Here is a 16,911-nt window from a genome sequence, read left to right on the forward strand (position 1 = left end):
TTTGGAGCCCAAAAAAATAAAGTCTGACACTGTTTCCACTGTTTACCCACCTATTTCCCATGAAGTGATGGGACCAGATGCCACAATCTTTGTTTTCTGAATGTTGAGCTTTAAGCCAACTTTTTCACTCTCCTCTTTCACTTTCATCAAGAGGCTCTTTAGTTCTTCACTTTCTGCCATAACAGTTGTGTCACCTGCATATCTGAGGTTATTGATATTTCTCACAGCAATCTTGATTCCAGCTTGTGCTTCTTCTAGCCCAGCATTTCCATGATGTACACTGCATATAAGTTAAATAAGCAGGGTGACAATATACAGTCTTGACGTACTCCTTTTCCTATTTGGAACCAGTATGTTGTTCCATGCCCAGTTCTAACTGTTGCTTACTGACCTGCATATAGGTTTCTCAAGAGGCAGGTCAGGTGGTCTGGTATTCCCACGTCTTTTAGAGTTTTCCACAGTTTATTGTGATCCACACAGTCAAAGGCTTCGGCATAGTCAATAAGGCAGAAATAGATGTTTTTCTGGAATTCTCTTGCTTTTTGATGATCCAATGGATGATGGTAATTTGATCTCTGGTTCCTCTGCCTTTTCTAAAACCAGCATGAACATCTGGAAGTTCACGGTTCACATATTGCTGAAGCCTGGCTAGGAGAATTTTGAGCATTACTTTACTAGCATGTGAGACGAGTGCAGTTGTGTGGTAGTTTGAGCATTCTTTGGCATTGGCTTTCTTTGGGATTGGAATGAAAACTGACCTTTTCCAGTCCTGTGGCCACTGCTGAGTTTTCCAAATTTGCTGGCTTATTGAGTGCAGCACTTTCACAGCATCACCTTCAAGATTTGAAATAGCTCAACAGGAATTCCATCACCTCCACTAGCTTTGTTCGTAGTGATGCTTTCTAAGGCCCACTTGACTTCACATTCCAGGATGTCTGGCTCTAGGTGAGTGATCACATCATCTTGATTATCTTGGTCTTGAAGATCTTTTTTGTACAGTTCTTCTGTGTATTCTTGCCACCTCTTCTTAATATCTTTTGCTTCTGTTAAGTCATATCATTTCTGTCCTTTATTGAGCCCATCTTTGCATGAAATGTTCCCTTGGTGTCTCTAATTTTCTTGAAGATATCTCTAGTCTTTCCCATTCTGTTGTTTTCCTCTGTTTCTTTGCATTGATTGCTGAGGAAGGCTTTCTTATCTCTCCTTGCTATTCTTTGGAACTCTGCATTCAGATGCTTATATCTTTCCTTTTCTCCTTTGCATTTTGCTTCTTTTCTTTTCACAGCTATTTGTAAGGCCTCCCCAGACAGCCATTTTGCTTTTTTGCATTTCTTTTCCATGGGGATGATCTTGATCCCTGTCTCCTGTACAATGCCACATTATCAGGGTCTATTTCAATGAGTCGGTTCCTCGCATCAGGTCGCCGAAAAAAAGTTCTATTGCAGGGTGGAGGGGGTGGGTTGGGGGGTAAGGAGGTCGGAAGTGGGGTGGAGTAGGGGGAAGGAGGGGGTGGGGGAAGGCAGTTTTATAATTTGCAATGCTTTAGAGGGGACAGTAGAGGGAGCACTGTCATTGGGAATTGGACTTAAGATAGGTAGTAGGGCCTTAGCTTACAAAGCCCTTAGGTTACAAAGCCCTTGGCTTACAAGAATAGCAAGGAGAGATAAGAAAGCCTACCTCAGGGATCAGTGCAAAGAAATAGAGGAAAACAATAGAATGGGAAAGACTAGAGATCTCTTCAAGAAAATTAAAGACACCAAGGGAACATTTCATGCAATGAAACAGTTCAATAAAGGACAGAAATGGTATGGACCTCAGAGAAGCAGAAAATATTAAGAAGTGGCAAGAATACACAGAAGAACTGTACAAAAAATATCTTCACGACCAAGATAATCACAATGGTGTGATCACTCACCTAGAGCCAGACATCCTGGAGTGTGAGGTCAAGTGGGCCTTAGGAAGCATCACTATGAACAAAGCCAGTGGAGGTGATGGAATTCCAATTGAGCTTTCAAATCCAAAAGATGATACTGTGAAAGTGCTGCACTCAATAAGCCAGCAAATTTGGAAAACTCAGCAGTGGCCACAGGACTGGAAAAGGTCAGTTTTCATTCCAATCCCAAAGAAAGCCAATGCCAAAGAATGCTCAAACTACCACACAATTGCACTCGTCTCACATGCTAGTAAAGTAATGCTCAAAATTCTCCTAGCCAGGCTTCAGCAATATGTGAACCGTGAACTTTCAGATGTTCAAGCTGGTTTTAGAAAAGGCAGAGGAACCAGAGATCAAATTGCCAACATCCATTGGATTATCAAAAAAGCAAAAGAGTCCCAGAAAAACATCTACTTCTACTTTATTGACTATGCTAAAACCTTCGACTGTGTGGATCACAATAAACTGTGGAAAACTCTAAAAGACGTGGGAATACCAGACCACCTGACCTGCCTCTTGAGAAATCTGTATGCTGGTCAAGAAGTAACAGTTAGAACTGGATATGAAACAACATACGGGTTCCAAATAGTAAAAGGAGTATGTCAAGGCTGTATATTGTCACCCTGCTTATTTAACTTATATGCAGTGTACATCATAAGAAACGTTGGGCTGGATGAAGCACAAGCTGGAATCAAGATTGCTGTGAGAAATATCAATAACCTCAGATATGCAGGTGACACAACTCTTATGGCAGAAAGTGAAGAAGAACTAAAGAGCCTCTTGATGAAAGTGAAAGAAGAGAGTGAAAAATTTGCTTAAAGTTCAACAATCAGAAAACAAAGATCATGGCAATCCAGTTCCATCACTTCATGGCAAATATATGGAGAAACAGTTGAAACAGTGGCAGACTTTACTTTTTTGGGCTCCAAAATCACTGCAGATGGTGATTGCAACCATGAAATTAAAAGACGCTTATTCCTTGGGAGAAAAGTTATGATCAACCTAAACAGCATCTTAAAGAGCAGAGACATTACTTTGCCAACAAAGGTCCAACCAGTAAAAGCTGTGGTTTTTTCAGTAGTCTTGTATGGATGTGAGAGTTGGAGTATAAAGAAAGTGCTGAAGTGAGCGCTGAAGAATTGATGTTTTTGAACTCTGGTGTTGGAGAAGACTATTGAGAGTCCCTTGGACTGCAAGGATATCCAACCAGTCCATCCTACAGGAAATCAGTCCTGAATATTCATTGGAAAGACTGATGCTGAAGCTGAAACTCCAATACTTTGGCCACCTGATAGGAAGAGCTGACTCATTTGAAAAGACCCTGATGCTGGGAAAGATTCAGGGCAGGAGGAGAAGGGGACGACAGAGGATGAGACGGTTGGATGGCATCACTGATGCGATGGATATGAGTTTGAGTAAACTCCAGGAGTTGGTGATGGACAGGGAGGCCCAGCGTGCTGCAGTCCATGGGGTCGCAAAGAGTCGGACACGACTGAGCAACTGGACTCAACTGAACTGAAACCCTTAGCATAAGGCATTGTCTCTGTTTTTTGATTGAGCTTGAGTGACCTACACAGATGAGCTGGTAAGACCCACACCAGACTGCCTTGTTCCAATAATCCTGTGTACTGCTCATTTGATAATAGCTACCTTGGAATCCAGTGTATCTTTCTCTGTGTATGTATTCTGTCGGTCCAATCAGCTCTAACCTACCCCTGTCCCCTTGGGACACACAAGAGAGGAAGCTTGGACAGAGAGGTAAGGTGCCACCACAAAAATCAAAACAAACAAATGTTTATGTTCTTTGTATAAAAATTGGGGAGAAGGTGGAGGTGGCTTGTATCCTGTGGAGGGAAAGTGACACCCCTTCTCTTCCTATCTCACGGCCTCCAAAGCAAACAGGTCTCCTGAGTTTAGTGGAAAAAGCAGTCAGAAGAACGGACTGAATCCTCTCTGCCACCGACTTACAGATGTGAACCTGCTTACCTCACCTTACCTGTCTTCATCCCATCTCTATTTGAAACCCTGTCTGTACAACCAGGGGAAGGGAAAATGGAGTTTATTAACCTAGTGACCTCCAAAGTTTCTTCCAATCTGGCTATGTTTATTATTCTATTCACAATAGCTACTGAGCATTTTTCCTTATCTCATTCCTGACATTAGACCTTTGAATCTTCTCAGCGATTTTGTGTGGGTTATGATATTGCCATTTTTACGAGTAGTTTAGAACTCAGAGGTTAGGTAGCTAATCCAACTTTGTACTGCTAGAAAGTGGCAAAATGAGTACTAGAATTTATATTTCAGGAACTTTATAATCTGGTATTTCCGTTTTAAGATGAGGCAAAACAAAACAAAAACAGCAGTAGGGCTTAGAAGAGGGCAGTTAGGGGACAAATTAAAGTGGAGAGAAATCTCTGAAGATCTCCAGGTTTGGGAAACTTTATGAGGATTTCACTTTAGAATGCTTTTGTTTGATTTGCTTTGAATTGTTTTGGGGGAGATTGGTTTTGAAGTTGTCTGTTTTTGTTTTGTTTGTTTCTGACGAGGCACTGATGAGGCCAAGGCCAGCGTAGGGTCAAGAAATTGAGAACCTAGCTTTTTAGATTTAATTCTAAGAAAGAGAAGCAAGGGGGATATAGAGATACCCTTTCCTAGAAGCCTGGCTTGGTTCATGAAATAGGAAAAGAACCAGAATGTAAGTGTATATTTGAAACCAACAGACTGTTCATTTGAGTGGAGATTCTCTCATGATCTATAACTCTGGGTAACTGACTACAGTAGACAGGAGATGGTGCATGGAGCAAGGATTCCAAAAGTGTTGTCTGAGGACCCCTGAGAGTAGTCCTCCAGGTCTTTTCAGGCTGTCCTCCAGGGTAGTACTATTTCATAATAATACTGGTTTGCCTTTTCACTTTGTTGACATCTACGCGGATTGCACTGAATCCACGATGGGTAATCTTGGTGCCTTAGAATGAACCAAGGCTGTGGTGCCAAATTATCCTAGTATTCACTGCATTTTTCACCACCACACACTTCAGTTTTTATTTACTTATTTATTTATTGGCTGCGCTGGCTCTTTGTTGCTGTGCACAGGCTTTCTCTAGTTTTGGAAAGTGGGGGCTACTCTCTAGCTGTGCTGTGTAGCCTTCTCATTGTGGTGGCTTCTCTTGTTGTGGAGCACAGGCTCTAGTTGGTTGCAGCCTGAGGGCTTAGTAGTTGTGGTGCACGGGCTTAGTTGCTCCGTGGCATATGGGATCTTCTTGGACCAGGGATCAAATCAGTGTCCCTTGTGTTGCAAGGAATATTCTTAACGACTGGACCACAGTGGAAGCCCCCCAAATTTTTTAAATGCCAGTTTGAGTTAAAAATTTTCAATAAAGCAGGAAAACATATTAATTGTATTAAATCTCAGATCTTGAATCCATGTCTCTTTAATATTCTGTGTGATGAAATGGGACATACACATACTAATATACAATGGTCACTTCAAAGAAAAGCAATTATGTGATTTTTTAAGCTATCCACCCACTGTCCTGGCCATTTTTACTTGAAAAAGATGACTGACTATGGCTATGAAGACTTGGGTATTTGGAAAACATTTTCCTGAAAACAAAGTGAGCTATCACTTCAAGGAAAACAGTTGGCAATATCTGTTGCCATTAACAAAACAGGAGCTTTTAAGCAAGTTTGGAAAACTTTTATCTGTCATCATGAATTTAACAGCTTTCTTATACTTAAAATGGGGCTTCCCTGGTGGCTCAGCAGTGAAGAATCTGTCTGCCAATGCAGGAGACACGGGTTTGATCCCTGGGTCAAGGAGATCCCTTGGAGAAGAAAATGGCAACCTACCCCAGTATTCTCGCCTGAGAAATCCCATAGACAGAGCAGGCTGGTGGGCTACAGTCCTTGGTGCTGAAGAGTCAGACCCAACTTTGCGACTAAACAACAATACTTAAAATAGCTTTCTAAAGAGATCAGTGGTGATGTTAACTACTGTGATTTTCTGTTATTGTATGATGAAATGTGTCAGCATTTGGAAGAGTTGTGTAATTCAATGAACCAATATTTTCCAAACTGAACAATGTGTGATATTACAAAATTCTGACTGTGTTAAGAGTTCAATTCAAAAAACAGGGTATACCAATGGATTTTAATGTAACAGTATTTGTAAAGTTTGCTGATATGGCTTCACATTCCACAATACAACTAACTCTTAAGGAAACCACTTGTTGAGTTCTGGTGTGGTACCAAAGAAGGATACCAACATTATCTGAAAAAGCTATTAAAATGTTCTTCCCTTTTCTAGTTACTTATCTATATGAGTCCAAATTTTCTTCAGATACTTTAAGCAAAACAATATTTTGTAATAAATTGAATGTAGAAGTGGCTGTCTTTTCTCAAATAAGACATTAAAGAGATTTTAAAAAATGTAAATCAATGCCAATCTTCTATTTTGCCTGTCTGTTGGAAAATATGCTTGTTTTCCCTTTTAAAATGTTTAGCACATAATGGGTTCATGACTATAATTTTAAGTGAATAGATGCTTTAACTTTTTTTCAGAGTTAATTTTGAGTACAATAATTAAAAATGAATACAGACTAGAAATACACAAAAATTCTTTGAGGTTGTCAACAATTTTTTTAAGCATATAAAGGTGTCTTGAGACCAAACAGTTGGAATACTGCTGGGAGTATCCCAAGATGAGGTTTTTAAAAGAAGGGAGCAAACGCTCAGCTTTCTATAGCAGTCACTCAATAGTTGACTATAATGATGATAGAGACCTACAAAACCAATGTGACTAATGTTGTAAGGCAGGAAGTGAAAAGTGTTAAATGAGTGGGCTAGTTCTACACTGTCCAATATGGTAACCACTAGCCACACGTGGCTGTTAAGCACTTGAAATGTGGAGACTCCTAACTAAATGGCAAGTACACACCAGACTTCAAAGATTTCATATTAAGTAAGGAATATTGTCTCTCAGTCTTCTTTTTTTCTTTAAGTTTTAAAAATGGAAGTACAGTTGATTTACAATGTTGTGTTAGTTCCTGGTACACAGCAAAGTGAATCAGTTCTGTATATAATATACATATATATGATATTAAATATAGTTCCCTGTGCTATATAGTGGGATCTTTTGTTTATGGAATGCTGTCTCTCATTAATAACTTTTTATACTGATTATATGCTGAAATGTTAATATTCTATATGTATTGGGTTATTTACAGTATTAAAAGTAATTTAATTGTTGCTTTTTCCTTTTTTAATATGGCTACTAGAAAAGTGAACATATGTTGCTTGCATTTTATTTCTCTTGGACAGCATTAGTTTGGACATGATCAGAATTCAGTCAGGGAAAAATTGCTTACAGGGTTGGAGTCATCAGTGAAATCTTCACTGAGAAGGAGAGGATTTCAGTGAGTAGACAAGTTGGGGAAGAAACTGCAGCTGAAAGGGGCATCACTACTGAAATATGAGAGGATAATCTAGAGAGCAGAGGAGACTGATCTACATCAGATCATGGGTTCTCAGGGTGGGCCAGGAGGGTGGGGGAGAGAAGTTTCTGAAAGAGGTTAGGACCAAGTTGAACAGAACTTTGAGTGCCAAGAATCTGGACTTTTTCCTATAGGCAGTGTCCATGTCCCCAGAAGAAAACCAGGCTTTGCCCCATGGCTGCTGGAACAGCCTAGATGAGGCACTTTCTTCAGGTGCAGACAGAGCAGCATGCTGGAAACCACCCAGTGAGCAAGCAGCCAGGACCAGCTCTACCTGACAAATGAATTTAGATGGTGACTTTGAATTTAGATGTCTGAGTTTGGGGTTGATTGACTTGTTCTTTGTAGGTGAGGGAGTTCAGTTCAGTTGCTCAGTCGTGTCCGACTCTTTGTGACCCCATGCATCGCAGCACGCCAGGCCTCCCTGTCCATCACCAATTCCCGGAGTTCACTCAGACTCACGTCCATCGAGTCCGTGATGCCATCCAGCCGTCTCATCCTCTGTCGTCCCCTTCTCCTCCTGACTCCAATCCCTCCCAGAATCAGTCTTTTCCAATGAGTCAACTCTTCGCATGAGGTGGCCAAAGTGATGATACCTCCTGAAAGAGGAGGAGAATCCTCTGTGATGCTGGTTAGCACCATGCTGTGAAGCAAGGCCTTTGACCTTGGCAGATCTCTCTAGGCATGTGCATAAACAGATTGAGTCGTTCTGTTCTTTCTACCTCCTTTAGTCTATCGTCCGTTTTTGTTTTTGTGTCTTTATTTTCCTGAACTTTTGTAGAACTCTTACTGCATGTCAGGGGATGTTAACATCTGGCTCAGAAATGAAAAGAAAACAGCACTAAGGAGGCAGTTGAACCCCCCAGGTTCTTATCCAGTCTTCACAGGTAAATCACTGAGTAACTCGGGTCACCTCTTTGGGCCTCGTGTCTCTTCAGATAGGAAAGAGAAGTCAGAACCAGATGAGGCCAAGGCTCCCTCCAGCTCTGGGGTTCTAGAACCAGTCCACATCACGAAGGGAGAAACACATCCCCCTGCAACCAGGTGTAGCTACTGGGTAGGGGAGGATGATTCTGGGCTGATAAGGGCAGGTGTCCACCTGCGCAGGAGCTGGTCCAAGCCACTGGGTGAGGTTGTCTTGCTGGTGAGCAGACCCTATTAGAATCTGCGCACAGTGAAGTCTTCCACTGGCTGTTTTCATCCTGGCGACCCACCCCTTTCATCCCTGGGGCTGGCTCCCACCATGGTGAGTGAAGTCTGTAGGGAGGAAGCCGGGAAGCCTGGAATTTAGGTCGGGGCAAGTAAGTCTGCGCTTCCCTGATGGTTCAGCCGGTAAAGAATCAGCTGGCAATGAAGGAGACCTGGGTTCGATCTCTGGGTTGGGACGATCCCCTGGAAGAGGGCATGGCAACCCACTCCAGTATTCTTGCCTGGAGAATCCTCCTGGCCAGCTACAGTCCATGGATGGGGTCGCAGAGTCGGACACGACTGAGTGACTAAGCGCGGCACAAGTAAGTCTGCAGGGGCTCTCAGTCTGGGGAAACCGGAAGAAAAAGAGCGTGTGGCCCCCTCCCCCTTCTTTCTGACACCCTAGGGCCACAGGGAGTGGCTGGAGTGATTGATGGGGATGAGGAGAGGGCTCCCCGCGTGGTGGCTTCAACCTGTTTCTGCTCTTGAGAGTTTCTAGAATAGGCAGTGGGTGGGAACGACCCTAGTAAAGTACCGGAGGTTCTAACACTGACGCACAGGAAAGCCTCAAGTAGGAGGAGAAATGCAAATCCCCTCTGAAGAAGGCGTCAGCGGCTAGGTCCTGGGGGACCGTGCAGGGCGATTCCGACCGTGGACTTGAGCACCGCCTGGGACGCGGGCAGAGGGAGCCAGGTAAGGAGGCAGACCGCACCTTGGCGTGGCTTCTCTGGAGGAGGGCGGGCCAGGACGTGGTTCTGCAGGACGCTGCCGAGGTTTTGCCGCGCCCGTGCTGTGTTGACAGTTACTTCACGGTCCTAGCTGAGGAAGAGTAGTTTCAGAAACAAGCGGTCGACTCCATGATTCAAAGGTGCGCGGTGGCGCGGGTCTCTCCAGGCACTCTGCCCCGGAGACCGTAAACTTGGGTGGGCGCGACCGCTGTGGCTGCAGCGGGGGTGTGTCCGCGCCGAGTGTGGCCCCCCCGCTTCAATTTCTTAGCCAGCTGCTCTTAACTCTCATGCCTGGCATTAGATTGCTTGCCTGGGTTTCAGCCAGAAGCCCGCAACTGAGGTAGCCAGTGATTGAGGCTTTGATAAGAGCAGTGATGTTTTAGGGCAAGTAGCCCCCTTTTCACAGAACCCCAAAGCGGCAGCGTTAGCCCCCAGGAGGTGGGACAAAACGCCCGTTTATCAGGCTTCTTCTAGGGCCAGGCATTCAAAGAGACTAGGCAGGCACTCAGTCTTCAAAAGAAATGCTCGGTAGTTTTCTTGGGATGGGAAGAATTAGCCCTTAGAGAGTGAAGGTGTTTTTAGGTCCTTTAAAGGCGTTACTAGAGGCTGCAACAGAAAAGAGTGTCCTGAGTCTATAAACCTGTCTTTCCCCCTTTCAGCCTTGTGTTCAGCTCTCTGAAGGGTGGACTCAGATACTAGGAGTGATCTAACTTTAGGATGGGTTCAGACCAGTTAATTCTTAGTTAGAAAATAGATTTTCATCCAGATCATAGCAGAGATTGAACAGTAGTAGCAGTTACAATTGTAATGCTATTCTCAGCACCTGTTCTTTTGTCATTCACTAGAATAAACTGATAGAGCAGAGCCATGGGGATAGTAGCATGGCAACAAATGTGTATACACCCAGCATCAGGAAAGACAACCATGTGTAGTGTCAGGAGACCTCAGGTTGTTCCTTAGGAGCTGTGTGTCTTGGGCAAGAGTCATTTTGCCTATGTGTCCCTCGGATTTTTTTTTTCACTTTAAAGCCACAATAATACTAGCCACCTGTGCCAATTACAGCATCCAGAGACCCACTCATTCTTCTCTTAATGAGTACTTACTGAGCACTTTTGCCTAGGATTATATGTATAAATATAAAGTGATAGGAAAGTGAAAAAATTTTTTCCAGTCACTTTCTTTTAGCAAAACATTGGCATTAATCTTTTTTAAATACAAAAGGTGCTCCTGAAATGGTTCCCTTTGAAACCTGAGAAATTTCTCATCATAATGTTCTGTAAGCAAAAGGAAATCTTAATATACCTACAAGGTAAGTTGAAACACCATTGTGATTGATCACATAAATGGTTTCTTTGTTTGATCTAGAATTAGTGACAAAACAATAAAAAATTTGACTTTGGGAAAAATAAAATACTGTAATTTCAAGGAGAGATGTCATATTCATTTCCTTGAGTTAAATACGTCTAAAACTTCTAAATTGGACAAAATGGGGTTATGTTGGGGAAACACAGACTTTTGTTTTATGACACACTGCCAACTACGTATCAAGTGGTTTCTTCTTCAGTATGTTGAGGGTTTAACCACTGTCAGATACACATCAGAGACGGATTAAAAGGAGACTTTAAAAGCTTTGCCCAGCAGTAGTTGATCATTCCAGAGAGAAATGAAAATATTTCTTTGTTCAGAGGTATTTTGAACTGAAAGAAAAGCTCACAGGAAACTCTTTATATAGGTAAGACTGAGACTAGATAGAAGTCTAGGAATATGACTGATTCTAGAAGCCAGACAAATCTGAAATAAAGAGATTGGACAGTTTTATATAAAAGAATCTTATTGGGCAGTCCTCACATCAGGTGTCCCTGGTGGCTCAGATGGTGAAGAATCCACCTGAAATGCAGGAGACCTGGGTTCGGTTCCTGGTTTGGGAAGATCCCCTGGAGAAGGGAATGGCAATAAACTCCAGTATTCCTGCCTGGAGAATTCCATGGACAGAAGGGAATGGTGGTCTACAGTCTATGGGGTCGCAAAGAGTCGGAAAGGCTGAGCGACTGGTGCTGCAGCACATATAAAGCCTTAAGAGAATCTTAGGAGACATAGGTTAGTTTGTTGCTTGCCTTCAGGTTGCTCAAAGTCTAATTAATAGTGAGAGGGAGCACAGACTAGGGAAGGAGATTGTTGAGAATACACATCTGTGTAGACAGATGTGAAGGGTTTTGAGGGGGAATGAAAGCTTTCTAGAGAAGGTGGATCAGACATTTCTTTTAGAACAAAGAAAAGTATGGCGTGGGGTAGAGAAAGAATCCTTTTTCCTTCCTAGGAATGCATTAGGAAAAAGCTCAGAACTGCATTATCTTTGGACTGAAAACATTTTCTTGTTTCTGTTTTCTTTAATTGAGTGACTATAAAATAAATTTTTTTTCTCCAGTTACTTAATGGATAACATTGTTTTTGTCCGAAATCCAAAAAAAGGAAAAGAAAATATGTACCATAGTTGTTAATTAACATTATTTTTAAGTTCTATTTTTTTCCTCTTCTTTATAGCATGTCTCAGTGGAATCAAGTCCAACAGTTAGAAATAAAATTTTTGGAGCAAGTTGATCAATTCTATGATGACAACTTTCCTATGGAAATTCGGCATCTGTTGGCCCAGTGGATTGAAAATCAGGACTGGTAGGATCAAAGGTTATTGTGTTTTCCCTAGAGGACTTACACATGGACTTACTCTATGGTCCACTTTTAACTCAGTAGATACATTCTTTTCAGGTAAAGAACTTTCTTTGAGGCTTTGGAAAGCTTCCTTAAGGGAGAAGAATCATTGTCCTTTCTGGTTTCATCCATTGTAGATGAAAACTTTATGGTTCTAGTGCTTTGTTTTTTATAAGCCAACCCTCAGTGATTTTCTAAGTATTAAAAAGCCAAGAAGTAAGTCTATTGTTTATATCAATTCTCCATCATAGACTCAATAAAATAAACATTTTTTCTTAATATGTTTTACAAACATTTTTGGAAGCTCCATTCACCTTGTACAATTAATTTTTTGTTTGCTTTTGTCTTCTTAAAATTTTTCTTGTGATAAAATGTGCATAACATAAAATTTACCATTTTAACATTTGTTCAGCTTAGTGGCCTTAAGCATATTCACATTGTTGCCCATCCATCACCACAATCCATCTCCAGAACGTTTTCATCTTAAAACTGTGTACTCATTAAGTAATAACCCCTCATCCTTTCCATCCCAGCCCCTGGCAACCACTGTTTTCTGTCTCTGAATTTAACTAGCCTAGGTACTTCATATAAGTGTAGTCACACCAAATTAGTTATTTTGTGACCAACATTTTACGTAGCATATTCTTTCAAGGTTCATTCATATAGCATGTATCAGAATTTCCTTCCTTTTTAAGATTGAATAATATTTTGTTGTATGCATAGACTACATTTCTATATTCATCGTTCAGTGAACATTTGAGTGATTTCTTCTTTCAGCTATTGTGAATAAAGCTGATTTAAATGTTGATGTACAAATTATCTACTCAAGTCTCTGCTTCAGTTCTTTTGAGTATCTGCCCAGAAGTGGTATTGTATGTAATTTTATCTTTATAATTTGAGGAATCTCCATACTGTTTTCTACACTGGCTGTACAGTTTTCCACTGCCATTGGCAATATACAAGGAGGTTCCAGTTTCACACCCTCAGCAAAACTTATCTTGTGTTTTCAATAATAGCCATCCAAATAGGTGTGAAGTGGTATCTCCTGGTTTGATTTGCATTTCCTTAATGATTAGTGATGTTGAATACCCTATCATGTGTATACAATTTAATTTTTAAAACCATTAAATGCTTATCACTGTGGGATATATTTATCACTTTTAGGTGATTATGGTAAAAAGTAGGCATTTTTATAAGTTGTTTCCCTCTGTGTAATAACATTTTTGCTTTTTAGGGAGGCAGCATCTAACAACGAAACTATGGCAACGATTCTTCTTCAAAACTTGTTAATACAACTGGATGAACAGTTAGGCCGTGTTTCCAAAGAGAAAAACCTACTTTTAATACACAATCTGAAAAGAATTAGGAAAGTCCTTCAGGTGAGAATGTATTCTCCTTTTTCAAAGTATTTGTCTTTATAAGTCTTAAATTCAATTTAAAAAAATGTAGTCTTGTTGTATTTCTGTATCAGATTTAAAAGGGAAAAAGCTGAATTCTCTTACGACTTTACATTTTGTGCTCAATTTTATTTCATTACCCAACGTTTGTTTTTTACCAACTTTTGAATCTTAAGATGCCCACAAAGGAGAGAGTATGATTTGCATGTGACTGTTTACTAGTTATGATCAAATTGACGAGAGTCTGGGACAGGGATCTGAAAGATGTTCATTTCACAGCTGTCCCTCCAAACCTTTCTTGTCTTTGTCTTGTATGTATGTAACAAATCAGAGTTGGTATTGTTCTTATTCATAGGTGGAGGCATTATGGTCGTATGTCTTCTTCCAGATTTGTTTCAAACTTCACCTTCGAAAGCATTCTTTGTGTCCTGTAGCTTCCCATTCCAAAAGTTCATCCAAGCTTCCCTTTCCAAAAGTTCATTCCAAAAGTTCACCAAGGTGTTCCCATAAAAACTGCAACTCATCTGTACTGTACCATTTAGTGTATTCTACATTAGTGTTACTTCTGTCTTTCTTCTCCCTCAAATTGGGGGTTACTTAAGGCAAGACCTTTACCATTCAGTTTTGAATTCCCAGTGACCACTACAAAGCTGGACATATGGCAGATGTGTAATATTCATTGATTAAACAGGTGAGTGAATAAGTGAAACAAGGATCTAAAGAAGTAAGAGCAGGCTATTATTGACCTAAATGCAGAGATGCTAATGAAGCAAACTCTGAACATGGACTGCTCTAATATTTACAAAGTGCCTATACAATGTATTAGAGAACATGAAATGTACATGTACCATTTCTTAGTGATACATCTTTAGAACCTCAAACTTACAATGAATGCATTTTTAGAAGACTTTTCCTAGACTATAATAGAAATGTTCTTGATATTACTAACATCTGTGAGAGGGAAATAGATATTAATTTTTTATTGTTGTTTGGATTGCTGTTTTTTAAATTGTTAATGTTTTATTGTTCTTAGGATTGGATTTTTTTTTTTTTCATTGTCCTTTTACTGTTATCTTTGCCTTTGTAATCCCCTACAAATTTGCAAGAGACTTGGCCGGAGTAGGAAATGAACTAGTTGCCAGCAAAACAGAGTTTTTCACAGTGTAAAGCAAACTATCTCTTCCAGAGATAAGACATTTAATCTTGGCTTCATTTGCTATTGTTCTGATCAATGGACCTAAAACAGGGGTTTGGCATACTGGTACCCACAAGTCAAATGTGGCTGTTGCCTGTGCTTGTAAGGTCCATGACTAAGAATGATTTTTGCATTTTTAAGTGTTTAAAAAATTAAAAGTAAAATAAATAAGTTTGTGACATGAAAATTATAGGAAATTCAAATTTCTATATTTTAGTGGAATGTAGCTTACTTAATTAGTTATGTATTGACTCTGGGTGCCTTTGCACTGCACTGGCACAGTTGAGTGGTTGTGACAGACTGTATGGACCCACATCCTAAATTTAAAATATGTGCTTGTGTATATGTGTGTGTGTCTGTATTAAACGTACTTATCTGGCCCTTTATAGGAAAGTTTACTGACCCTTGGTCTTTGCTAGAGGGACATAGATGGATAAAATGGGTGATTCGTGGTCTTTGGAAATTCTGAGTCTCAAAATTTGACCTTAGGCAAGTCACTTAATTTTTCTAAATTCTTATATCTTTTCATGTAAATGAGGATAATTATTTGAGATTATAAGAAAAACTGGAGCTTTTATTTTGGCAAAAAAAAAAAAAAAAAAAAAAGGCTTTCAAAAATGGACCTTGTTGTTGATAGAGAAAACAGCAAGGTCTTCTTAGTGTTATTCAAGAGTAAGTGTCCAACCCATCATTTTTCTGAGTGTGGATAAGGTTGTGAGGGAGCCCAAGAACCCGCGGTAATTCCCAGTCACATTTCAGCTCAAGCACAAACGTCTCTGCTTATGTCACAGACCTTGCAGCATCTTGTCTCTGTTCACCTTTTCAATAAACTGCCCCAAGCTCCTCCACATTCCTGCCCTAGAAACCAGAGATCTACTCCTTGTTCCTGAGCACAGCAAGCTCACTGTTGAATGACTCTGAGCCTTTGTCCGAGACAATCTGGTGGCCAGGAATGCTCTGCCATTTCTCTTCCTCCAGCCCAGCTCCCAGTCATTCCTAGAGGACCTGTGAAGGCCCCGGGGCAGCAAGGGAACCTTCACCTGTACTGCTTTTTCTCATTCCCCATGGAGCATGGGCCATAAGATAACCAGCCTCTCACCTGTGGGGGATGTATCCAAGAAGGTCACACGCTCTTTGAAAGTAAAAATCTGAGCTCGTTTTGTGACCTTCCTCTTCCCTCCAGTACCCAGTGTGGTACTGGAAACAAACTAGAAACTACTACAAACTAGAAATTCCAAAAATAGTTTGGTTGGTTAGGATATTTTGAATGGACAAAACCACTTGCTCTGCCTTTGACTTATAAACTATACTTATTGATATTTGTATTAATTCAAAACAATAGAAAATAGTGATAAAGAACATCACCAATTAAGACAAATCTTTTTGGTAAAGTAAGCTTCCCTCCCCCAAAATGAAGGAAATAAAAATAAAAATAAACCTGCTGCTGAAAGAATATTGACACTATGTTTATTTAGTTTGAACATTTTCATCCTATGGGATTTTAAATGCAATCTATTTTAACTTTTAGAGCATAAAAGATCAAACAACATGGTCCCAGGGGAACTAAGCAGGTGTAAGGTAAATTTATTTTAGCTGTTGTCAGAGCAAGTGAGGTCTCCGGTTTCGATGTTTTAATTTACTATTTATATCCCACGTACTTCTGATAAAAATTTGGAATGGCTTGTTATAAAATACAAATTAAACAAAACCACTGAACCAAGAGTCAAGGCAGTCTCTGAGTTGGAAGCAGTGAACACTGATGCCCAGGTTACCTTAGTCCTTTTAAGGGGAGCCAGCCTCAGATCAAGATCAGGAGGTGGGCCTGTATTGGGTTGAATCCTGGTTCTATGATCTGCTTGCTGTGTGGCCCAGGGCAAAATGATCACATTCTCTGGCCTCAGTTTCCTCAGCAGTATGAGTGGACTCACAGTGGTATTGACCCCACAAGGATGTTAGGAGCATTAAAAAATTGTAGAACATGTGGTAAGGACTGTGTTAGGATTTTATAAAGCTAAATATCTGGCCCAGATACTTCAAGAATGCTTCACTCTGTTCTTGGGGCTTATTTTTTAAACTAATAGAAGTTCTTTTTTAGAGCAGTTTTAGGTTTAAGGAAAATTGAATAGAAAGTAGAATTCTGGTATGTGCTCTCTCTCCACCTGCCTCTCCCTACTTTCTCTTATTATCTGGCAATTTTTTGTACTTTGTTTCAGTTGATGAACCTGTTGTAGTCCATTGTTACTAAAGTCCAAGACTGCATTAGCATTTACTC

The 16,911-nt window shown here is 40.5% G+C and overlaps 1 protein-coding gene across 1 annotated transcript in view; it reads left to right on the forward strand.

The window, feature by feature from the left end:
- Positions 1 to 9,207: 9,207 nt before the first annotated feature.
- The window catches only part of STAT4 (signal transducer and activator of transcription 4), a 103,729-nt gene continuing 96,025 nt past the window's right edge, over positions 9,208 to 16,911 (forward strand). Inside the window, exons 1-3 of the mRNA XM_040228908.1 lie at positions 9,208 to 9,306; positions 11,883 to 12,011; positions 13,282 to 13,426. Of these exons, the coding sequence (XP_040084842.1) occupies positions 11,884 to 12,011; positions 13,282 to 13,426 (273 nt within the window). The 5' untranslated portion in view covers positions 9,208 to 9,306; position 11,883. The remainder of the gene's footprint in view (positions 9,307 to 11,882; positions 12,012 to 13,281; positions 13,427 to 16,911) is intronic.

The sequence above is a fragment of the Oryx dammah genome, unplaced genomic scaffold (genome assembly GCF_014754425.2).
Source record: "Oryx dammah isolate SB20612 unplaced genomic scaffold, SCBI_Odam_1.1 HiC_scaffold_27, whole genome shotgun sequence".
Classification (NCBI taxonomy): Eukaryota; Metazoa; Chordata; class Mammalia; order Artiodactyla; family Bovidae; genus Oryx; species Oryx dammah.